Below are 25400 nucleotides of genomic sequence, written 5' to 3' on the forward strand. Positions count from 1 at the left end.
ACTGGCTTCCATCTTTACTTTTTGAGACAGGGTCTCAGTGAACCTGAAGTTCATTCCTTCAGTTAGGTTGGCTGACCAGTGAGTTCCAGGGTTTGGCCTGTCTCCACCCCAGCCCTCGGTAACAGACAGACAGTGCCCAGATTCCTACCCAGAGTGGGATCCAGACTCAGTTCTCAGCTCTCACACTACGCACTTCTCCCTTGGTTATTCCCTTGGCAAATGAGCAGCTGCATACATCCTCACACGAACTGCTTTCTAGCTGCTCTCCCCACTTGCACAGGCTGGGAAACACTGCTTTCCACACGGCAGCCTTGTCTTCACATTGAGTTAACCACTCTGAGTGACTGTCTGTGTCTGTAGTTTCTGCAATTACTAAAGTGTCACAAGCACTCGGAGGCAAAGGTGGGAGGATCTCTGAGTTCAGGGCCAGCCTGGTCTATGTAGTGAGTTCCAGGACAACAGAAGTGTTTTGTGAAACCTTGTCTTAAAACTATTAAAAGCTCCAAGTACAAACTGGGTCACACATGCATCTCCTATAGTTAGAAGTGTGTCTGTAAGGTAAATTCCTCCTAAGAGCGTGAGAGCTGAGCCATGTGTGTGCACACTGAGGTCCTGCCAGTGTATGCTTACTGCAGCCGTGATGGGGAGAGACGTTTCCCAAGTCTGCAACCAGCTCCTACTGCCAAACTTGCAAAAACAACCACTGCCAAATTTATTTTTGGAGAAATTTTGTTTCCTTTTAAAATATATATATATATATATATGTATATATATATATATTTTTTTTTTTTTTTTTGGTTCTTTTTTTCGGAGCTGGGGACCAAACCCAGGGCCTTGCGCTTCCTAGGCAAGTGCTCTACCACTGAGCTAAATCCCCAACCCTTAAAATATTTTTATTTTATGTATATGTGTTTGCCTGCATGTGTGTGTGTGTGTGTGTGTGAGAGAGAGAGAGAGAGAGAGAGAGAGAGAGAGAGAGAGAGAGAGAGAGAGAGAGAGACATGTGTACCTGATGCACACAAAGGTAAGAGTTAGATGTCTTTGAGCTGGAGTCACTGATGGTTCTAAGCCCCTATGTAATTGCTGGGAACCGAACCTGGATCCTCTGTGAGAGCAGCCCTTGCTCTCAACTACAGAGTGGGCTGTCCTAGAACTCACTGTGTAGTCCAGGCTGGCCTCAAACTCACAGATCCACCTGCTCCTTAGTTTTTGGATTCAGAGTATTTTGTTTTTATGTGTGTATGTCTGCCACATGTATGCAGTACCCAGAAATCAGGAGTCAGATCTCCTGGAACTGGAGTTACAGGCGATGGTGAGCCATCCATCTTGGGCGATGGGAACCAAACTCAGGATGCAAGAGCTTGTAACTGCTGAGGCTTGTCTCCACTCTCCTCATCATGGCCTTAATCTGCACTGTCTGATTGTGAATGAAGTGGAATAGCTTCTGGGAAGCAAACTTGGGTCTTATGGTTTTTTTGTTTTTTTTTTTGTTTTTTGTTTTTTTTTTTTTGGTTTTTTTTGGAGCTGGGGACCGAACCCAGGGCCTTGTGCTTGCTAGGCAAGTGCTCTACCACTGAGCTAAATCCCCAACCCCAAACTTGGGTCTTATGGAAGACCAACAAGCACCCTGCCCAGCTGCAGTCTACAGCCCTGGCCCCTCCACATGTGCTCACTGGATACAGAGGCTTCTTAGCCACTATCTGTGATGTTTGATGTACCTGACTACATAGCTTATATTGGATTTCTTTTGTTGTTGGGTTTTTTGTTTGTTTTGTATTTTTTGTTTTTTTGTTTTTTTGTTTTTTTTTCCGGAGGTGGGGACCGAACCCAGGGCCTTGCGCTTGCCAGACAAGCACTCTACCACTGAGCTAAATCCCCAACCCCTGTTTTTTTTGTTTTTTGTTTTTTTTGCCACAAACAGCCCTTTTCCTTTACATAGTTAATTTTTTTTTAAATTTCAAATGACTTTTGAGGTAATTAGAAAGCTTTTCCTACTCGGGTTAAGAAATCCACGCCTTTCCTCTTGTTTACTCGCTGTGCCATCTGGAATCTCTTCATGCGTGCTGTAAATTATGGGTCTAACTTTGTCTTTGCAGCTTCCCCAGAAGCCTTTAAAATTACAGTCTGCCTTTGCCCAGGGCTCTGGTGTCTCCTTTGCCATGTTATACACTTGGTGCACTTGTGCCAGTCTCTGGACTTGCTGTGCTTGACCCGTTAGTGTCTTCCTTATCCTCTGCCCCTTCATCAGTGGCTTTTAGTTTGGTGGAATAGTGGCTTTTGGCAGCCTTCTCTTTCTGCTGTGAACACTGACTGGTAACCAAACTTTAGTAGCTCACCCATCTCCCTAAAGTGTCTGCTGGGATCTGAGGAACTCTTCCCTTCACTTACTCAGAGCGCTGCTATTCTGTCCACCATCCACCTGTAACCAGGCGACGTTTCCTTTAAGCCCACTTGTGTTTTTCAGGACTGTTTTAGAATTCTGACTTAAAACATTGTTAAGCCAGGGTCTCATGTTGACCAGGTTTATCTCAAAGTCCCTTTGCAGTTGAAGATGGACCCATGGCCTCTGTCTCTCAGGGGCTGGAATGCATCACCACACCCAGCTTTTCCGTGTGGGAGGTGGGGCAGTGAAGACATCTGTGTAGCCCAGATGGAAACTCCCAGTCCTGCCTCAGCCGTCCGAGTGCCAGGACTGAAGCAGGCAGCACCACATTAGCTTCTTCACAGGGGTCTGAGTGTCTCCTGTCAAGTGTGTCCCTGGCTGGGCTGGGGCACAGGCTAGGAATGACAGCACTTGTGAGGGTGAGGCCAGATCATGGGTTCCAGGACAATCCACCAACTTTAGAGATTCTGTCTCTAAATAAAAAGTAGAGAGGCTTGGGAGGCTGGCCTTTATCTTAGTTGACAGAAGGCTTGCCTGGGATGCCCAGGGCTCTGGGTTGAGTCCCCAGGGCTTCATGAGCCAGGTGCGGTGGCACACATAGTGAGTCTGAGGCCAGCTTGGCTACAAGTCCGTTCCTGCTGTAGATACTTGTCTCCATCCTCTGTGTGCACAGCTATTCTGTGTGTAGACGTATGTCTCTCTGCTGAATTGTTTGTCCTTTTTTCTTTCTTTCTTTGAGTCAGGGTTTCTCTCTGTAGACCAGGCTGGACTGAAACTCAAGAGATCCACCTGCCTCTGCCTCCAGAGGGCTGGGACTGAAGGTTGCACCACCACTGCCCGGCTGCCGAGTTGTCTTGGTCTTGGCAGGTTCCCCCAGCACAGTCACCCTGTGTAGAAGTGTGCAGAGGTCGTCTGCTTTCTCCCTCAGTGCCAGTAACTGAGTTCCCATGTCCACTGATCCTAAGTTACAGCCAGAGTCGGGTATCCTGCTTCATCCTTGTCTTAGCAGGAAGGTGTGGTGACATATTGCTTTCTAATGTGTGTGTCTGTGAGTACTGCACCCACGGAGGCCAGGGGTCCTGGATAGCAGCAGCCAGAGTCCATAGGTAGCTGTGAGCGCATCCACATAGGTTCTAGGAACTGAATTCAGGTCCTACGGAAGAACAGCAAACACTTGACGGTTTGGCCATCTCAACAGCCTCTTGTGTTGTCTTGTTCTTGCTGAGCCTCACAGCTCTGTGATCGGGGCCAGCATCAACCTTCCTTTGCCTTGTGGTGCTGGAGACAGCAGCTGGCTCTCAGGCACATTAGCGGAGTGCTCCACCATTGTGCTCCAGCTCACCGTTCTTCCCTTGCGTGTGTGCAGGGCTCTTGCTTTAGCATAGGAAGGGCTGTTAGCCAGCCACACATTTTAGGCCCAGGTAGACAACAGGAACAAGGGTAGGTGGCAAATAGCACTCACCCCAAAGTCAGGCAATGCTCAAACACCAAAATATTTTAGCCCGAATGCTGCAGCTTCAGAAGATGCTGTGAAAATTAATTCCCGAGAGCGACTGCTCGGCCAGACGCCTGGACAGAGGAGGCTGCGCAGTCACCTCAGCTTCAGGACCCTGACCTTGCTCAAGGCCAGACTTAAGAAGCAAGGGACTGATTCCAGGTGACCGGGTTAGAGAGATGGCTCAGTGGTTAAGAGCACTGACTGCTCTTCCAGAGGTCCTGAGTTCAATTCCCAGCAACTACATGGTGGCTCACAACCATCTGTAATGGGATCCGATGCCCTCTTCTGGTGTGTCTGAGAGCAACAGTGTACTCACATATATAAACTTATTAAACTTATTAAAAACAAACAAACAAAAAACAGGTGACCACAGATTTTACTGCAGGAATAGCACAAATGTGCTCTCTGGTTGCAGAGGTCAGAGTATGAAATGCCTCTCAGGGCTATCAGAGTGCCACTTAGCCTGTGCCTTTCAGTTTACTCCATGGCCAAAAGAAACCGGATCCCATCACTACCTACCTGTGTATATGACTGGGGTTCTAGGGTTCCGTCCATGTGGTGGCTGTCGTTCTCCTTACTGCAGCTAAGCTGGGGTCAACTGCAGTAAGGGATCAGACGCTGTACAAGGTATCTTCTCTCCAATCTAGACCATGTCTTCTGCTACAGGAGACTGCTTCAGGCACAGGCAAGTGCTGCTGAGGTCAAAAGCTTAAGGTAGGGTAGGAAGGAGGATGAGAAGAGTCTCTAAGGACAGTTACTTCTCTGTGACAGAGAAGAGGCAGCAGCTGGAGAGGGCGGAGGTTGGGACATCTAAGCACCAGCAACACTACGGCTCCCCTCAACACAGCAGCAGGCTGGGATTGGGGGCTGTTGATTAGCTTCAGCCTCCGAGGACAGATACGGTTCCTCTGCCTCTCTCAGTCCTGGTGGACATTTCTGAAGCTCCAGGAGAGGTCACAGTACACTACCATTCACAAAGATCCTGTCTTGGGCTGGTGATGGCCGAAGAGGCTCTGGCTCTAGATGTGTTCAGCAGGTAATGGTGTCCACGATTCATCACCATCAAAGACAGTGGCAGTACATGGCCACATTCTTTTTCTTTTCTTTTCTTTTCTTTTTTTTGGAGCTGGGGACCGAACCCAGGGCCTTGCGCTTGCTAGGCAAGCGCTCTACCACTGAGCTAAATCCCCAACCCTCTTTTTTTTTTTTTTTTTTTTTAAGATGTATTTATTTCATGTATGTGAGCACACTGTAGCTGTCCTCAGACACACCAGAAGAGGGCATCAGATCCCATTACAGATGGTTGTGAGCCACCATGTGGTTGCTGGGAATTGAACTCAGGACCTCTGGAAGAGCAGTCAGTGCTCTAACCACTGAGCCATCTCTCCAGCCCACATGGCCATTCTGAAACATACCAGCTGGAGCCTTGTATGTGCAGGTCTGTCTGCAAAATGAACTACAGCCTTCTGTTTTCCTTTCTAGTTTTCCTGCATGTTCTTTGGAGCAGTATCTTGTGAACAGCAAGAGCATGCCAACCACCCCTTGGGCAGTCTGGCAGTAGCAAGCGACAGTGAACAGGACGCGAGTGGATGAACGTCCACGCTAAGGCTGTAATAGCCACACCGGGCGCTTGGCTCCCTGAAGGCCAAGGGGAAACTGAGCAAACTGTCCCAGGATGCCCTGGAGACAGTGTCTCTGCTCTTGCCAGGATCACTGTGCACTAAAATCTGTGTCACTTGGGGGACAGAGCTGGCCGCACAAGGATGAGCCATCGGGGTTAGATGCCACTGTTTAACCCTGCAGCCTTGGCATGTCCCCTGTGGATCCCTAAGGCAGACTTCCCTCAGCATCTGGGTGAGGTGGAGCTTCTGTACCTGACAGCAGCCTTCCAGCTTATGTGAGACCTGACAGGCTTTGTTCAGTGTTGTTTTTCAGAGTAGAGAAAAGGTGGTGAATAAAAGACATACAGTTAACTTCACTTTGTGGTCATTTTATATATTACACGATTTTATTTCCTGGCCCTCAGCTGCTCTGGTTCCTGTCTGCTATGCAGTGGGATGCAGAGAGCATGCAGTGAAGTCGGTATGAGTCACCGGCACACACAGCGGCCGCTGAGCTCAGCCTGGAGTGGAACAAGGTAAGGGGGCAGAGGACAAATGCCTGTCCACTGCTCCTCTCAGGTCTAGCTGCTTACATGCACAGATTAAAAACCTGGCACAAAACACACTGATGTAACTTATTATGCTGTAGGACTCTCTCCCAAACCAGTGTACAGTGGTTGCAGGCTACAGGAGTCTTTGGAACATCTTATTGCTAAGTCCTTGGAAACCATCAGACCGTAAGGAAATGTCAAGCAGCAGGCCAGCCACCGTACTTCACACTCAGCGTTGCCTACGTGGATCAGATGCTGCAGACGTGTGAGCAGAGTTCTAGCTGAAACAGTGACTGGGTTCTTGTAGCTTAGCAATGACTCACAGCTGCCCACAGTAACCTAATAAAAACCCAACTTCACCAACTTCATCCCAAAATGTCCCTCTGTGAATGAAAATGGGCTTTCAAGAAGCTTTTTGTGGAAACTGGCAGTGCCCACCTATCTCAGCCTTGTCCTCTGTTGTAGGCTGAAGATTTATGAATCTCATGTTTACACTGATCACTGGATTGCAGACATTTCTGCCCAGCACACATGGCTGCAGAGCAGCTGTGGGTCTCCTGCTGAGAACGGCCTGGGCTCACCCTGATGCAGCTTCCCAAGCACCTTGGCCAGCGCAGCCTGGCTACAGCACTAATCTGCACAAGACGGTGACACTGTGACACTGTGTGTGTGTGTGTGTGTGTGTGTGTGTGTGTGTGTGTGTGTGTGTGTGTGCTCATGTGATGGAATCTAGGCCCTTGCACATCCCAGGTCAGTGCTCTGCTACAGAGCTCCCCACCCCTCACAGCGGCCTTTCTGGTGGCTCCGTCACTCAGTACTGTCTGGAAGGACACTGATGGCTCCAGCTGTAAACTCTCTGTTTTACACTCAACTGTCGTCCATTTTGGTGAACTTCTGAGGAAGATAAGGAGCTGCTGATGACAGGCCACGCTGCTCTGGCTCAGATGGTAAAGCACGAAGGACACGGCTCTGTGGTGCTGGCTCACTGTCAGGTAGACCAAGAAGCTTGGAGTTGGGATGTGACGGAGACAATCTGAGCGTCGGTGCTTTAGCCCCTGACCGTTCACACCAAAGGAGTGGCACGTAGTATAAATACTGTATTTATTAAATATCCTTACAGTTTATTTAAATGTATTTACAGAACTATTCCTGCATAAGTTATATTTCAGACATCGATCAGGTCATTGCCTCTGGTAGGACAAACAATGATAGTCTCGACAGAACACGCAGCTCATTAGCACAGACTCAGATTTGCTCGTCGTTACTATCTTTGCCACCAACTTCCTGCTAACAGTCACGTTTTGACATGGTCACTGCTCTATTGAGAAGTTCAATTTTGTGATAATTTACTTTTTTCAAAGAAATAGAATCCAAATTCTTGTTTCATATTTTGTTTTATAAGCAGATTTTTGCAAATTTTTTTAAATGTAAAACTGTGACAGTCTCCAGAGAAACTGAGTGTTACAACTTGGCCAGAGAGAGCTGCTGTACAGTGACAAGAAGCCATGAACCTACTCTAAAGTACAAACACGCACAGCCTCAGCCAGCCTGCCAGTGCCTCCAAGACACTCCTGGGGAGGGCAGTGCTGGGACGCTTCCGTCTGCTGGCTACTCTACCCAGAGCAAGGGCACTCTCCTGCCTCGGAACGCTGGTGCCAGTCTCTGCCGCAGACACACACCTGGAATGGACTCTGTGAGCGAGTAGCCTATCGACCAAGCACACAGCGACTCAGGATACAGAACTTGTCCCCTCCTTTCTCTCCGCTGTTAGAGCCTAGGGACGCCAGCTACTTCATCTCCACTTGATAATTTAATATTTTTTGTGCGCAGGCAGCTTAAGTTCATAGGAAGAAATAAGGTTCTGATATGTTTAGAGTGCACATTTTTAAAACAGAACAAAATAAAAATTTCAAGCATGTGATAAAAATAGTGATTTTTATAATACAGTATTGCTTTATAAATATAGATGGAAAAGCTATAAACTTTACTGGTCTTTGGTGCATCCAGAGGGATAAATAATTTGCCATTTGTAAATTAAAATCCAAATTTTCTCTTTTGTTATAAAAGTTCACTCTGAGACAAACATGAGTGCTTACACTGCTTGATTTAAAATACAGTGCACGCGCACACCAGGTTCCAGAGCAGCCCTGGCGAGGGGTGCGTGACAGAGCCCTGGGCACAGTGAGTGTGAGCGGGGCTTGCTCTGCCTGACCTTGGACAGTTATAAAACCGAGTGTGTGACAAACGGACAGGGAGAAGCAGATGGAATACTCGATGTCACTAGCTCATGCGCCAGGCCCCAAGTAATTTCACTGAAGCCTGATGCCTGCCCTATGGCTTTCTGTTTACTAGAGCAGCCCTATTGCCTGTCCATTTCTAACGATGACTGCTCAGAAAAGTGAGTTGACTAAAAAGAAGTTGTCTACAACAAACCAATCCACTTTTACAAACATTGGTTGATGGGCTAAAATGAGAGCAGAAAAAAAGCCAGCGACTTGACCAGCTCTGCTCTTAGCAGGAATTAAATGTCGGCATTGGAAAATTAATGCAAAATATATCCAGATTGTAAGGCTACAACACCTCTGACCAAAAACTAATGACAAACCACACAGAAGAGCTGAAGCTCAGTCCTAGAGTCACACACCCCATCTGGATGCAACCTCACCGTTTCACACACAGACACTGTAAAGAGTTTGTGCAAAATAAATACCCACCACGTGCCCCTCGTGCCCCAGGATCAACAGAACGCGGCGCGTCTCCTTAGTCCAGTCTCCCTGCATCCCGGCCGCTGTATCTCCTCACCAGAGAGCTCAGTGTTGTCAGGTTAGGGTAGTTAAGGCATTCTGACGTGTAATTAAAGGTGATTCAATACAGGAATCTAACATTATGCCAATTTAGGAATAGTAGATAAATTACTGAACAGCTTACAAATGAGTAACTCATTCTTATAAATGAAATGCCTGTTACAAGCATGATGCACTGAGAGCACTGACATGTACATGGTACATGGTAAACAATTTAAATAAAACAAGACACAGCTACTCAAATATACAGACACACAGACAAAACCTTTAAAAACAAGTTGAGGTAACCTCACACACAAGTTCAATGCAATACCCGGGGAGCCAGTGTCTCCTGCAGAGGACGGGCTGTGCAGCTGCTCACACCGTCTTCGCGCCAGCATCATCTGACTCGCACAGAAAACACGGCTTTAACTTAAGGGTTTCTAAGTATATATGGTTTTTCTACCACCACGTTAATGAAGGAAAAGAACGGACCCAAAAATATATATATATCTTTACAGCAGTCAGTTGTACATAAACCTTAAAAACAAGTCTGCGCTCGCAGGTACTGGGGGATTCTGGGAAGGAGCGTCACCTACTGCGATGGCTATTGGGGACTGTAAACAGTAAGCCGGACTCAGGGCCCCACACTCAGCTGTGATGTCACTGTGAATGTCAGGTACCACTGGCTTTCCTGTGGGCTCTGGGAGATGCAGCCACCGCGCCACCAGGCCATCATCACCTTGAGGACACAACGCAGGTGGGGCATGGGAGGGTGGGCGGCTCCTGAGGGGGAGGAGCAAGGCTGTCCACAGCCAGCCCCATTCCGAGCTGCAGCTGCGTTCTCTACTCTAGGAAAGCCCGGGGCATCCTTACAGGCAGCGCGGACGACCTCAGCTACAGCACTGATTCCCAGGCTTTGAGGAGTTTGAAATTTTGCGTAGTATTTCCTTTACTAGATTTCCCTGTCCCTCTCCTGCCTCTAGCCTGTGACCTGGACAAATCAACAGACTGCCACAGCTGCAGTCACAGGGGCACAATTAAGCATCTTTTAAAAAGCACAAAACATCTGCATCCACAGAACAAAAATTTCCTTCCAATTTGTAACCCAAGCCATCCACCGCTGGGGTTGAGATGCCAGTGCCCAGCACAGGGTTAGGGCAGGGCTGTGAGCTCCTGAAATCAGGAGTTTATACAGAAGACACAAACCATACCAGTCCTAGCAGAGACTGCACCTGTGGGACACAGGGCTGGTTCTCCTGGGACGACCATGTGTGCTCTGTAGAGCTGTCACTATTCACTATTTGTCAACTGTTAACATCCCTTTAACACACTGAAATTTTGAGTTCGCTTTACCAACATTACTTATTTTCAAAACTTCAACTGCTTTTGAAAAGTAAAAGGCTTTGAAAACCTCCAGGAGAAGGGAGAGGTGGCCTCGCTTCTCTCAGAGGGTCGCCAGCAGGTCCGGGCTAGCGCATGACAGTAGTGGTTCTCAGCAAGGATCTCCATGGGTCTCAAACGTGGGCCAGAGCATCCATCAGTGGCCACAGATCAGTGGCAAAGAAATGTGGTCCTGCCAGCAGGATCAGCACACGTGGCAGGGAAACGTTGGGGACAAGGGAAAGGCAGGAGTCACCAGTGTGGCCAGTCAGTCCGTGTACTCAGCCACTATTGAGAGGAGCACGGTGATGTCATCTGGTTTTCCACCTAAAACACAGATGAAGTTTATCAGTGTGCCTGAAGGAACAGTCAACCGAAGACGTGGCTCCTGTAAGCACTGGAGACAGTGCTCTGTCTGTGGGTCTGATCTGCCGACGCCCCAGACTGGAGAGTCAGAGCCGCAAGCTCCAGGTTTGGGGAGGTCAGGAGTTCAAACCCACCTATGTCACCCGATGCCTCTCCCACAGCTACAGCAAACGAGGCACAATTATGCAGCACCCAGGCCGGGGCACAGGGGTACACCCTATAATCTTCCTACTTGATGGGCTGAGGCAGGAGGGTCACCACATACTTGAGGCCAGCTTGAGCTTTCTTCGGCACAAACACAACGGTGGCTTGACTGAAGCCTGAACCCACCCTGCTGCTCTCCCGCTCGCCCACAGCATCATGTGAGTGCAGCAGGGGTTGGCAGGACAGCTGCAGCCCAGCACTCACATACCGTGCTGCCCTAATTTGGACAAACATGTCCAGTGTTTGGAGACTCGGAATAGCCTGTGTTCTAATCTGCCGAGTAGCTGCGGCATGTGCTTTTCTCTAGTTTAACATTTCCTCAGCTCAGATGTGCTCAGCACGTCACAGTATCACACCAGCAAAAGCTGGGCAGCTCCACACAGCTCTGACACCAACGTCATCCAGCTAGGACTGGCCTAATTCCCAGTCAGCCGCATCACAATGTAGATAAAAGACAGGACAATCAAGAGCAGTGTCGTGCAGCTCCCCTCTGCAGACTGCTGCAGCGGTCGGGAGTCAGCTACTCAGGAGGCCGAACATTAATGAGCTGCCACCCTCCCGACCTGCAGAGAGAGGATGCACACCTACACATCCCGCCCAGAGCTCAGAACCTTCCAGAGAATGCTTACCTCTCACATTTAATCCGTTGTCACATGCGAACTGTGCGAAAGGTGACATGTAATTTGGGTCATAGGCCAGCTCGTGCGCTTGCTCAGCGATGCTCCTTGCAGTCCGCTGTATGCTCTCATAATTTGAATTCTAAAGTGAAGGACAGAGTTATTTTTACACGCGGCCTCGTGTGAGTTCCGCATGAGAACGCTGTGTGCAGAGAGCTCACCTGCACATTCCCCCAGCACCTATGTTTACTCCGGTTAGACAAGACATGGAGACAGGGCCACAGGGAACAAGCCTCGGAAGTCCCCGTGTTTGGGACTAGCTGGCCGTATTTGCTTTTTACAAGGAAGAGGTGCCCGGGTGCTGGCCCTGCTGAGAATGGCTTCCAGTCTTTGCACCCCGTAGAAGACTCAAGCTTTGCTGTGAGCTCTTTGGCCATGCCCTGTCCTAGCTGCCTCCACTTCCTCATCTACAAAATGAGTGTGAGGACAAGCGTCCCCTCAGCCCTGACTTCGAAGGCTCTAAACTGTTCAGTCTAAATGTCACCCAGCGAGGGCTAGGGCAGCTGGAGACATGGCTGCAGAGATTAACGTACTGGCTGCTCTCGCAGAGGACCCAGGTTTGGTTCCTAGCCCACATGACCATTCACATGGGTTCCATGGGATCCAAAACTCTTCTTGTTACTCAGATGCATAAGATTAAAAAAAACCAAACAAACAAAACCCAAAGTTCATAATGAAAACGAAAGCCAGCAGGTCTGTGCCTCAAGGCCACCTCCTTACAGGAGCCTTCCCTAGCCAATCTAAGACAGCAGTCCCCTTTATTTCCAACCCTTTTCACTTGCCACCAGCCTATACTGTGTACCCATCTCCTTCCAGCCACTCCTCTGGACTGGAAGCCCCGGAGGGCAGGCCCGAGTGCTTCCTGCTGTCAGCACACAGTGCTCCAGTACAGGACACCACAGGGCAGGCCCGGTGTTAGGACTCCCTTGCCACCCTGAAGGATAAGACTTTCCTTCTTCCCAAATAACAGACAAGGAGGTACTGCTTGGACAGTAGAAGAAACACCCTAAGCCGGAATGCTGAGGAGCTAGACGAGGTCAGTGTCTGCCAGCCAGTACTTTCACTGGGCTAAGAGAACACAGAAAGCCCAGCTACTGGCCCTGCCACTTTTGTGGGAGAAGGCAGACTCTCCCTCGGAGGCAGCTCTGGTCAACACCCACACTCTTGCTGCCCAGTCTCACTCCTGACCTCCCAGCCTCAGCAGCTGCAGGGTGTGTGGTAACAGTGAAAGGAGGAGGGGAGAAGCAAGTGCATAAAACACGGGAAAGACACAAATCCCTCTCCGACTCCCCCTGAACCACTCTACGGAGGAGGGGCTTAGCCCAGGGCTTCCCCCCAGTCCTCCTCTAATGTCCCCATTTATAACCGCCTGGAATATTACATCCATTATTTCCTGAAGCTCAAAAATAGTCCTTCCCCACCAACAAAGGGACGGTGTGATGGGCTCAATAAAACTCTGGCTGCGCAGAGAACACGGCTCCGAGGGCCTCCCCGCTCGCCAGCCTCCGGTCTGTTACCTTCAGTTTTTTCAGCTCCTGAAGGATCATATAATCAGGCATGTTGTCAAAGAGCCCATCTGTCGCTGTCAGGATGATGTCTCCTAACTGAACATCGAAAGATGTGCTGTCAGCAGCATCGGGGCTGTGGCAAGGACAGAGAGGAACAGCAAGGTGACGGCAGGTATGTGTCAGAGGTCCTTACCCACGCTTTACAGTTGATGAGGCTCCCAGTAGGGCGTCAGCTAAAGAAGCGGGGCTGGAGAGACGGGCCGCAGGCAAGGGCGAAGGCCTTCAAGTCTGCTGACTTCAGTTCTCCATCCTAAGAGCCCACATGTCCAAGTGAGAGAACTGATGCCACCGGTGTCCTGTGACCTCTACACCTCCGCTGGGGCATTAACCTCGCTCACAACACAAAGCCATACTCACATGTCAATCCTGACAGAACTAGCCGACAGCAGCATCTGTATGTTTCAGAGGCTTAACCAAAGCCGTCATGTAAAGCTGAGTCCAGGCCGTGAGAGCAGTCACGGCTCAAGAGGACAGCTCTCTCCTGAGGCAGGTCTAACTTCTGCTATGTGGAAGGGAGTGTTCCTGTCCAGTCTGCAGCCTCAGATCCCTGCCTCTCCCATCCACACCACTGCACCCCTTCCAGCTCTCGGGAGGCTAGTCACCCACAGACGACGTGACCCCTGTAGGATGACGGCTCGGGGACACCCAGAGAGGCCTGAGCACAGTTAAGGACTATGTGCCTCCTACCTTCACGTGTGCCTGACATGTAAAAATTCAAGAAACATGTTAAACGACATACTGCACACACTGAATAACCCTGAGTTGAGAGAAGATCTTTAATGTTAAATAGAAAGGGCAGGAGTATGTGGTAGATACAACTACTTCTGTGAGGAGGAGGGACACTCAGAGACTAAGCTTAGAGCGTCAGTCTGGACAGAAGCCTCCCAGAGAATGTGTGGCTGCACCAGGGGCTGGAGGACGATTGCTTGTCTTGGGGTCTTGGCACGGCTTTTCTGTTTGATTTGGAGGGAAGGTCTCGACCTGTAGCTCAGGCTCACCTTGAACTCAATTCTCCTGCCTCAGCCTCCGAGGTACAGGAATGATATTATGCCTGAGCCGGGCACAGCGTTTAAAGAATGTGATGGCAGGTACTTTTCTGACAAAGGAAATAGATCTGACGCTGGGGGACAGGCAGGCAGAGCCCCCTGGGCTGGCTCTCAGTCTCTCTTGAAGGCCGCCTTTACTATTCCTAGCCTCAAAGGTCACCTTTCTCACCGTGGCGAGAAATAACAGAAGGAAGACTTAGACACTGACCAAGAGTGGGGCCATGGCCAAAGCGCCCCAGGCTTAATAGAACCCCACACTTGTCTAGTAAGAGCGGAGACAGGAAACCCATGGAGAGAAAACACCAAGTAGGCCTTGTACATGCCTGAGGACCAATCCACACAGTGCCCAGAGCAGACCCCGAGCGGGGCAGGAGGCTGCACACAGCTGAAGATAAGAGGGACGACCAAGGACGGCAGCAGGAAGAGAGAACCACTGTCGTACTGGTGGGAACTGGGTTAGCTCCTTCTGCAAGTCAGGTCGGCGAGCCAGTCTCTGGCCTGCTGTCTCTGGAGCGTACCGGGCTCTCCAAGTGCAGATTAATGACCAGGTTGGCACGGGGGCTCTGTTTTATGCTGAGGTTTTGCTTTCCCCACGAGCGGCCTTTGCCATTCTGCTTGTGAGAGCCTCCCTCCCATTGGACAGTCTGTGCTCTAACACTCCCACCCACGAGCTTGGTGTTCCGCCAGCTGCAGCTCTGCCCATTCTGACTGGACACGCTGTGCCGCTGAAAACTCTCACCACACGGAAACACGAGCCACAGTCACATGCTGCTGAGCCGGGCTCCACGGGCGGCTGCCTCCACCTCCCTTCAGGGCAGCGAACTCTGCTGCTAAGCCTGCCTGTCCCAAATCTTGCTTGGGGATCTGGTACTCGGAGGCCAAAACAGCCCGTGAGGAAAAGGAAGTACGGTGGCTCGGAAGCTGTCATCTGAGGCCTTTACTCCAAATGGCTATGTCTACAGCCATTACATACATGTATTACAGCACACTCAATGACACAAGCGAGCTGGGTCACTGAGATGCTCAGGGATGGCACCTATGGCCAACCTGACACCTGAGACTGATCCAGGAACACACATGCTGGGAGAGAACTGACCTGCATACCTGTGCCATGACACACACACTACCTCTACCAAATACACAAAATAAATATTTTAACAACACAGTAAGTGTCTAATCAGATGCCCTTCCATCAGAGCAATCAGCAGACCCGAAAGCTCAAAGTACTTCTCTCTCTCAGCAGCAATGCTCTTGAGTGTTTTAAGACTGGGTCTTGCTATATATAGCCCAGGCTGGCCTCAAACTGGTAATCTTCCTGCCTTAGCCTCCCGAATACCAGGATTACAGGTGCAACCCCCATGCCTACCTAGCGAGCAGATTATTTGAGTGGACAACACCAAATACCTAATTATATAATGTCCTTGGTCCAGAACCAAAGTTGTTTTGTGTTAGTTTGGCCTTGAGATCTGGTTCACCAGGAGGTAATAGGTAGAAAAGCAGAAGCAGAAACAGCATTTGCTCAGAGCTTCTTAACGAAGATCCCCACTCAGGGGCTGCCAGTCAGCACGTGCAGCCCCTGCAAGGTGACTGAAGAAAGGGTGGTGCGAGCCCTAACCTTACCATAGTCTAAGAAAAGAAAAAACTAAAAATGAAGTTTAAAGTGTCCCACTTGTTTTGAAAGGTTCCTGGAAGTTTAAAAATAAACTAAGAGGCATTAGCAATCATCAAGAAAAAGAGACCACCCCAGTGACCCCATTAGGGACGGAGGCAGGCCTGGCTACTTCTCCTCTGTTGGGTGCGTGTGTGGAGAGGACGTCTGAGTAGGAAGTTATTCTGACAGGTAAGACGGGCGTCTCCCAGTGTGCTGCTGCATGATAAGGTGACTGCCGAAGTGCGGCTGGCCTGTGCACACCGCGTGCAGTGACGGTGTTCAGAGCACCTTGGCTTGCCTGGGATGCCCACTCTAAAGCAAACCCCTTCCCAAGGCCCCACCACCTGGTCCTGTGGACCGGCAGTTTCTTGGGAAGGAGGACGGGAGGGCAGTGTGGGCAGCTTGATTACCTGTCGCTCAGGACGACTCCCTCAGCTTCCGGGGGAGCAATGGAGAGCTGGAATGGAGTGTTGAAGTAATGCTGCTGCTCATCAGAGCGGTGCACGACCTCGCCGCCCCGGACCACCAGGAAGCCCGAGTCACCCAGGTTCGCTGTGTGCAGACGGTGGCTACTTCTGTCCAGCACCACGATGCAGGCTGTGCTGCTACCTAAAACAACATGGATGTCCACTCATGGTCTCCCCGGGCTGCTGCCCATCAGCACAGGAGCAGCTGTGATGGCAATCTCTGTTTACATAGGACCTTCCCCGTGTGCCCCACCCCAGAGAACCCTGAGGGGGGCTGAGGTGCTGCAGACAAGGGGTGTGGTGGACACTCTTCCTCCTGTAGACATGGGGGGCGGGGAGGTCCCATAGCAAGCTACTGTGTTTTAATACTTAATTGCTGGAACAAGGTAACTGCAGCTAGCCCTTCTTTAGTTATGGCAGCGTAACTAGACTGATGACTCACAGAGGTCACAGGACCAATTTTCACAAGTGGCTTGAAGATCAACCTATTCACTTTCCAGAGGCTGGTGCCCAGGAGGACAAGCCCCACCTCGCCAGCAGCCAGCAGGCACCCGTGCAACCACTGCTGAACAAGGCCCAGGCTCTGGCCTGGCTGCCTGCAGCAAAAACTGCACCTGTCTCCACCAGAAGATAATGCAGCTCGCCAAGAAACAAATGGAGCACGCCTGTGTGGGTGGGCTGCTGGCAGCCAGTTCTCTGAGAATAGCACAAGGGGCTGGAGAGATGGCTCAGTGGTTAGGAGCACTGACTGCTCTTCCTGAGGTCCTGAGTTCAAATCCCAGCAACCACATGGTGGCTCACAGCCATCTGTGATGAGATCTGATGCCCTCTTCTGGTGTGTCTGAAGACAGCTATAGTGTACTCATATACATGAAATAAATGTTTAAAAAAGAAGAGGAAGAAGAAGAAGCAAGCACAGGGCTGGCCAGAGTGCAGGGAGCCTGCTCACTCTCAGTCTGGGGAGGCACCGGGTAACTAATCTTTCTGAGAGTCACAGGCCTGAGAGCACGCATTTCCTTCAGGCAGCAGGTCTCCCTGAGAGAAGCCATGGAAGGAGAACCCTGAGAGACGCGAGTCGCACTGAAAGGTGAAAGCACTGGTCAGAGGCCAGAGACCCCGGAGAGCTACACGTCTGCTCCTACGCCACTGGAGCAGGCTGGCAGCCGTGTGGCAGACGCTTTCTAGCGCGAGCCCGGTCCTGCACCGGTCTCTGCAATAGCTGAGTCCTGCCTCACACACTCAGCAGCATGACCTGAACCGCAGGGGCTCCACCACTTCCAAGCTCTACTGTCAGCTCTGGGCTCAGCTTCCTCATCCACAGAAACAGGGCTGCGAGTAAATCCCTGGGGTGCGGGCATGAGGGCAAACCAGTTACGTTGTGGCAAACACCTACAGTGGGTTATCCAGTGAGAGCCACTAGGGAAGTGTGTCAGAGAATCCACTAGGAAAGGGAAGATGAATGAGTTAAGAGATTAAAGCTAGTCCTGGGGGCTGGAGAGATGGCTCAGTGGTTAAGAACACTAGCTGCTCTTCCAGAGGACCCAAGTTCAATTCCTACTGACCACATGGTGGCTCACAACCATCTCTAACTCCAGTTCCAGGGGACCCATCCAATACCCTCTTCTGGCCTCTGTGGACATACACACACTCAGGCACACATGAATATGCATAGGGTAAATAGATCGATTTAATTTTATAAAAGTGTTGACTTGAGACATCCGTCATTGAGCTGCCCGAATGCCCTCTGAGCATGCACCACGTCTGCGCTCATTCATCAGATCACAACTGTGACCCCAGGCCTCAGGCCATGAAGGCAGGAGGCTGAGACACTCAAGGTCATCCTCAGCCACACTGAGTCTGAGGCCAGCCTGGGCTGTCTGAGCAGACTGTGGACACCCAGTTAGCCCCTGGACACTGCTGTCCAGTTGCGCACGGCGAGCAGGCCCCTCGGCCTCTCTAGGCCTGTTCCTTCTAGCCAGCTGTGGAGAGCGCCCCGTGCACCCGCCTCGTCCTGTGTGTAAGCAGAGCACACTCAAAACCACAAGGGACAAGCAGAAGCTCAGCGACTACAGCCATCTGCTTCTCCGTGAAATTCCGATAGTTGTCCCAGTGCAAAGACCTAATTTAATGTATGCATATTCCATCGTTAATGTCCAGCAATTCAGCTCCCTTGTACTCTGCAGTAGACTGACTAAAAGTGACTTTGACACCCCTTTGGTGCCTACGAAAGGGACGATGTGGGCGCTGTGCCAGCCAGGGTGCTGTCAGAACCTGCTCTATGGCTTGCGGTGCCATCAGCTTTCCTTCCTAAAAACCTCCAGCTACTCAATGTTACAAAACGGCCACACAGAACATCTGGGAGCTGATGAAATTAAATCGAGAGAGTGAGAAACGACCGCCTTGGAGCTGCTCCTTAGGAAACACCCGATGACTCACCGTGAAAACCTCAAGCCACCATTTCATGCCCCTGTGGAATCAAAATGGTCCTTGTGAGTCTTGGGGCTTTCACAGCCAGAGCAGGAACAATGAAGGAAGGCCCACACTGCCTGGCAGCTCACACTCCTCCCCTCCTCAAGTGACCCAGCTCGCACGTGAAGATGAGGGTCAGAAGCTCAGAGACTGACCCACATCGGCAGGTGCCTGGGCAAATCTCTCAGGTTAAAGTGGAATTATTTTTAGCACTCGGCCAACAACCGTATTAGGTCTGACACCTCAGCTTTCTTTCTTGTGTGGCGCTGGCGACTGAAGGGCGGCGGCGTGCATGCTGGATCCCTGCTCTAAACCGTGCTAGAGCGCTGGTCTCAAACTCAGATCCCCTGCCTCCACTGCCCAAAGGCTGGGATTAAAGGTTCCACGGTAGCAACCCCTTGGACTCCTAAGAACTTAGGATTCGTCTCCAGCACCCACGCAGTGGCTCCCAACACCTGTGCAACTCCGGCTCCAAGGGACCCAGCACCCTCCCAGCCTCCATGAGCATGCACATATGACATTCACTAAAGGTAAGAAAGACTCTTCAAATAAAAGCACGCTCTGAGCACTGCGTGTAGCTACACCCAGCACGGCTTTGTAGATTCACAGTCCTATTTAGCTGCCAACGCTGTGGAGGTGTGTGGTTAGGTCAGGGAGCTGTGTGCTCAAATCTTTTAGGCAGCAAAAAAAAGGGCATTCTGTGCTGTAACGGGCCACTCTAGGCCCAAGTAAGCGCTGAGTGAGGTAGGGAACTGGTGCCCACAGAAGGTGCTGGAAACTGTCTGGGAGACCGCTTTCCACTCACAGGTTAAGTGATTTGCCCACAGTCACAGCTCTGACAGAGGTACTAGGACAGAACCTAGGATGTCCCACTGACCCGAGATGTCCTCTGACTACATTTAGAGAAGCAGGGAGCTGGCCCATCAGCCTGCACCCTACCTCCAGGACCAAGTACTGCAGAGACAGCCTACGCCGGGATGCTGCCCTCTGGCCTCCACACGTGACCCCACACCAAAATAAACAAATGAAATATATTAATAAAAAGCGGCCAGGGGACTGCGAGCTGGCTCAGCAGGTAAAGTGTTTGGTGCCAAGGCGTGACCACCTGGGTCTGATGTACAACGGAAAGGAAATGATGGACTCCCGCCCGAGTTCTCCTCTGACCTCCATATCCACGCATTCATGCACAGACACGACTACTTCTAACAGGGAGAAAGGCAGTACCAAGCTGGATTCCAGGAGAGCTCTCAGTGGGAGGAGGACGGAAGTAGGCAGTAAGAAAAGAGCCTCTGCGGAGAAGAACTCAAGGGACATCTCATGTCACTGAGCAGAAGCTCACTTTAAACAGAGGTGTGGGCAAGGGAGGCCCTCTAGTAACCAGAGAGGTTCTGGCGATTAGGACCCTGGGCACGATGGCGCACACCTTTAGTCCTAGCACTCAGGAGGCAGCTCTCTGAGTTCGGGGCTAGCCTGGACTATGGGCAAAATCTGGCTTGTGTAGCTATCAGTGGGTGCTGTAAGGAGGGACACAGACGTCTACTCACCCAGCAAGGGTACTTTGTTTTGCAGCAACTCACAGTAGCTCGTGGTGAGAATCCCAACAGGATTGCTGGGGACAAAGCGTCCTTCTTTTACTAACCGCTCACATGTTCGCATTAAAGTCCCTGAGAACTGAGACGGGTCCACTCCATAGTCTCTCCACCCTCCAACGCCATCCGCAACTCCTGAAAGAGAAAAAGGGCTCTTAAGACCTTGATCATTGACTGAGAACTTGGCTCTGTGACAGAGCTCCTCCCTCCCACGCACAAGGCCCTACGTTCAGTCCCTAGTGTTGCCCAAAAACAAGAAACCACAGTCATTTACTTCCCAGAAACCCTTACCCCGCCCCTCCCTGCCAGCTCACCGGTGCACACTGGTGTTTGTACTCACGCAGCCTCAGTTAGGAGCATCACCACACAAACTAACATCTTTGTTCACGCCGCCAAATCAAATGCTTACTACGTGGTCTTTTGACTATTCATGGATAACAAGTAGCACACACCTTTAACCCCAGCACTTGGGAGGCAGAGTCAGGTGGATCTCTGTGAGCTTGAGGCCTGCCTGGTCTACAGAGCAAGCTCCAGCAATAACTACATAGTAACGAGACCCGGGGATAGAAAGTGCTGGGGAATACTTATGTGAGGGTTGTAGTGACATCATGGGCCTGCTGCCTGCAGAGGGCAGAAGATGACATTGGATCCTCCCCGAGCTGCTATGTGGACACCAGGCACTGAATTCAGATCCTCCACAAGAACAGCCAGTGCTCTTGACTACTGAGCCACCTCTCTAGGCCCTCCCGTTTTTTTCTTAAGTACCGATGTTACTGATGATAACTTTTGGGCCAGGGCTGGCAATCAGTACAAGAAAGAAGGGCAGAGCCGGGACATGTACTCACGCACATGGAATCAGATCCCAGAAGCAAGAAACACACACAGAGATAACGAAATGTCAAGAAATGAACAAAATGGAAACCAGATTCCATCCCTTTCCTCTTCCTTCAGAAAACAACGCTGCCCTGTCGAGCCGGCCAGCCCATGTGTGCCGAGGGGCCCTGGGAAAGGCTGCTCCACACTGAGCTTTGCTGAGTGGACTGTGAAAACTTAGAAGGGAGGCAGGAGAGTGTTCTCACTGTTTTACACTGACTAGAGATTCCAAGAGCACTTTGGGAGCTAGGCCTGGTAGGATAGGGCCATAATCCAAGCTACCCAGGAAGACTGTAAGTGTAGGCCAGGCCGGACAATTTCCTGATTCTGTCTCAGAAAGTCAGAAAGGGGCTAGGACATAGCTCAGGGGTAGGGCTCCCGCCTGACATTCACAAGACGCAGTGCCTCAAACCAATAGCATTTTGGTAGAAATCACTAGAGAGATTGGTTTCAGTTTTTCCTTTTTCTTTCTTTCCCTTTTTTTCTTTTCTTTTTGAGACAAGGTATCTCTGTATAGCCCTAGCTGTCCTGGAACTTATGCTGCAGAGCGGGTTGACCTCGAACGCAGAGATCTGCGCGTCTCTGACTCACGAATATTGGGACTAAAGGTGTCACTACCAGCGCCTGGCTTCGCTTTTTCGTAAGGTATTTAAAATCACGTGTGTGGCTCATGGTCTGTTCTGCTGGGTGATACCAGTGCACACTTCCACAGGTCCATGGGGCTGCCAGTGAGTGCGGAATCTGCTCTACGCTCCCTTTAGCAACAGGAAAGGAGTGTTCAGTCAATAGACCCTGGACGTCACTGTTGTACTGTCTCCCATCGCACCCCTTGCAAAACAACGTGCTTTTCAACTCTTTCCAAAGTTAAAATCAATTCCTGCCTACTGGCTTTAAAGAAACAGAGAAGTGCCACACACATACACATTAGTAAGGCTTTCTACGGCTTTCCTGGAAGGATCTGTAAGAAATGCAAACAATGGCTGTTTTAGATATAAGGGACTGATTCTAAATGTCTAGAGCAGTGGTTCTCAACCTGTGGGCTGTGACCCCTTTTGGGGTCAAACAACCCTTTCACAGGGGTCACCTGAGACCACCAGAAAAGATACATTATGAGTCATGACAATAGCAAAATTTCAGTTCTGAAGTAGCAAGAGAAGGATTTTACAATTGGGGGTCACCATAGCACAAAGAACTGTATTAAAAGGCCCACAGCGTTACGAAGGTTGAAAACCACTGCTCTAGGGGTGACTGGAGTTACAGCCCAGTAGACGAATACATGCCTGGAATATGTGAACACTGTAACATATCATTTGGTTTTATTTTTATCTTTACCAAAAGCATGTGCCACAGCTTGGTCTTTGTGTGTGTGTGTGTGTGTGTGTGTGTGTGTGTGTGTGTGTGTGTGTGTGTATGTAGACCAGAGGTCAACAACTTTCTACCTTACCATCATCTTCATGTATTTGTGTGTATTAGTATGTGTGTGTGTGTGTGTGTGTGTGTGTGTGTGTGTGTGTGTGTGTACATGCCATGTGAGGTCAAGGAACACACTCGCTGGCGTGGGCTTCTCCATCCACCTTGTGTGGCTCCTGGGACTTCAGGTCACCAGGCTTGCACAGGAAGCAGCTTGCTTGACCCACTGAGCCACCTTGCTGACCTCCAGCTCATCTTCTGAGGCGGTGTCTCCCTGAACCTTGAGCTCACTGACTGGGTAGAGCAGCCCTCCTCACCAGCGCTGTGATTACGGTACACGCTGCTACCTTGTCCTTTTATGTCATCATGCTTATGCAGTGGGCACTCTGCCGACAATCAATGCACTCATCTCCCTATTCCCCAGATTTTGTTTTTAAATTTGGGGGGAGGAGTGGACAAGAAGGCTGAGTTGTTTTTTTGTTTTTTTTTTTTAACTTTTTTTTTAAGATTTATTTATTTATAAGTATACTGTAGCTGTCTTCAGACACACCAGAAGAGGGCATCAGATCTCATTACAGATGGTTATGAGCCACCATATGGTTGCTGGGATTTGAACTCAGGACCTTTGGAAGAGCTGCCAGTGCTCTTAACCACTGAGCCATCTCTCCAGCCCGAAGGCTGAGTTGTTAATAGCCAAATAGCCAAGCAGAATTTATTTTTAATTAATTAAGTAAACAACTAAATGTGGGAATAAAAAGGCGGAGTACGGTGGCTGATGCCAGTAATCCCAACACTCAGGAGGTAGAAGCCAAGAGCTCAAGGCCAACTGTGCCGAGTTAGCAAGATGGAGGCCAGGCTGAGCCACACACACGGGCACATGCACACGCGCACACACACACACACATACAGATGCACATACACACAGATGCACACCCATAGGCACAGACACATGCACATACATCAAAAATAAGAAAAACATAGGTCTGCTTGTTTTATGCTTTATTTATTTATTTGTATTGTAAGGCTCAAGCACTACCTACCTAGCTACGTCCCTGGGTCAAATCTAGCGCCTTCTGAGTATGAGCCAGCCCTCCCATACAACATTTATATTTGTGATCATTCATCTGTCACAGGCATCTTCAAAGGACGTATGTGACAGCACTGGCTTGACATGATGAACACAGGAAACTCTCTGGTGAGCTCATAGGAAACAGAAGGAAGACAATGGAGGAGGAGACAATAGCAGCAGCTTCCTCCTCGTTGTGACCACCAGCAAGCCAGGCCTCCCTTTGGAGCAATTCCAAACCAGCTGATGGGATGGGATGAAGCCTGGCGTCTGTCTCAAAATAACTGGGGGTGGAGGAGGGGGCGACAGAGGAGAGCCGGGTCAAGCTTGGTCGTGAATGGAGTGTTGTTGAAACTGAATGAGAGCTGTGCTCGCCTCTACCTTGACCGACTGGAAACTTCCCATAATACCAAGTTTAAGTACAGTGATGGCGACACTAACAATGTCAAAGAAAAATCACTCGTGTGCCTGCTTCGTGAGCTTCCAGGTGAGGTTTGCAGTCATGGGGGCCTATGAACTTAGCAGCAGGCTGGGGGTGCAGGCAAGAGCCACAGGAGACACCCCTCACCTCACAGGAGCCAATAGCGAATTCTACCCTAATCTTTAAGCAGGTGTAGGCAGGGAAGAACAAAGAAGGGGAGAATGCTTACTGTCATGCTTCTGAGGAACCCTTACTTCACAGGGCTTATGTAACGATTTATGTTAAAACACAGAATCAGAGATTCCAGTCCTGGGCACACCATCTGATGATGAATCACGCATTCTCTACTGCATGCACAGGGAAAGAATTTGCTCTTAACCAGGCCCTGGTCCAACAGCCACATTAACTTAAATTACAAATCAGGGGGCTGAGTGGCTGGACAGTCCCTCCAACCAGCCACCTCGTGGAGCAGCACCACCTTTCAGATACCTGTTGCCTTTAGCAGACGAATCCCGGGCAAAATGCCACAGGCTCAATCATTGAGGGGAAAAAGAAACTCAACATTACTTCAGCTTTCCAAAAAAGCTAAAAAGGGAAATTTACATCTGGAGAGTGCTTACTAATCTACCAGGGAAAGAGGTGGGCGCTCGGCCAGACTCAAGCAAGGGTCAGAGTAACCTACACCACATGTATTTATGACACGCAGACCACAAGGAAGAGGGGAACCAAGCCTGAATAAAGCTGTTAGTCAAAATGCCTATGTAAAGGACAAAACCCCCAAACTGCTGAAACTGTGACCGGGAAGACTCCTAAAGACACCCACAGAAGTCAGCACAGTGTTTCCCAGCAGCAGCAGCAGCAGCAGCAGCAGCAGCAGCAGCAGCAGCAGCAGCAGCAGCAGCAGCAGCAGCAGCAGCAGGGTCACCGTGTATAGCAGTGCCGTGTGCTTGCATTAGGAACTCCAGTCCTAGCATGAATGGAAAATGTTTACAGGCCACTGAGGGAAGAAAACAGACCTTCTTTGTAATGGCATTTGGCTGTGCCTAGGGGGTCCTCTAATTTTCAGACAGAGAAGGGCACGGGAAGGGACCTGTCTAACCGGGAGCTGATCCTCCATGTGACCACCGAGTGTGCAGAGATCTGCTTGCTATGAAACGTAAGACGGCCTGGATTACAAAACACTCAGGGCCAGCAACAAGAACACGGCCTAGCAGCCTTCAGAGTTTGCTACTGAACACACAGAAAAGGTCTTTGGGTCTAATGTATTAATTAAATGTATTAAATAAAATTAACTGCATTCCATTGATCTAAATTTTATTACATTTTTAACTGGGGGTGGGGGGTCATGGCATGTTAAAGTACATGTGTGTCAGTCACAGGATATTATGTGGGAA

The 25400-nt window shown here is 50.1% G+C and overlaps 2 protein-coding genes and 1 long non-coding RNA gene across 15 annotated transcripts in view; 2 read left to right on the forward strand and 1 right to left on the reverse strand.

Moving 5' to 3' along the window:
- Positions 1–5969, forward strand: part of Rad9b (RAD9 checkpoint clamp component B) — a 31034-nt gene extending 25065 nt beyond the window's left edge. For 11 of the 13 annotated variants that reach the window (XM_063271562.1, XM_063271561.1, XM_039089633.2 and 8 more), the window contains one exon: positions 5364–5859. In XM_063271562.1, the coding sequence (XP_063127632.1) occupies positions 5364–5474 (111 nt within the window). In that variant the 3' untranslated portion in view covers positions 5475–5859. Of the gene's footprint in view, positions 1–5363; positions 5860–5900 lie in introns of those variants that run through there. The other 2 variants (XM_063271565.1, NM_001030042.2) reach the window with 2 other exon arrangements.
- A 1473-nt stretch (positions 5970–7442) lies between these two features.
- Positions 7443–25400, reverse strand: part of Pptc7 (protein phosphatase targeting COQ7) — a 38374-nt gene continuing 20416 nt past the window's right edge. The window contains 5 exon segments of the mRNA NM_001107141.1: positions 7443–10526; positions 11399–11528; positions 12964–13087; positions 16122–16320; positions 20192–20371. Coding sequence (NP_001100611.1) covers positions 10468–10526; positions 11399–11528; positions 12964–13087; positions 16122–16320; positions 20192–20371 — 692 coding nt within the window. The 3' untranslated portion in view covers positions 7443–10467.
- On the forward strand, positions 21335–24044 carry LOC108352448 (uncharacterized). Its single transcript, XR_005491972.2, has 2 exons — positions 21335–21754; positions 23653–24044. It is a non-coding gene; the product is annotated as an uncharacterized LOC108352448 (long non-coding RNA).

This window comes from Rattus norvegicus, chromosome 12 (assembly GCF_036323735.1).
Source record: "Rattus norvegicus strain BN/NHsdMcwi chromosome 12, GRCr8, whole genome shotgun sequence".
In the NCBI taxonomy this organism is placed as follows: Eukaryota; Metazoa; Chordata; class Mammalia; order Rodentia; family Muridae; genus Rattus; species Rattus norvegicus.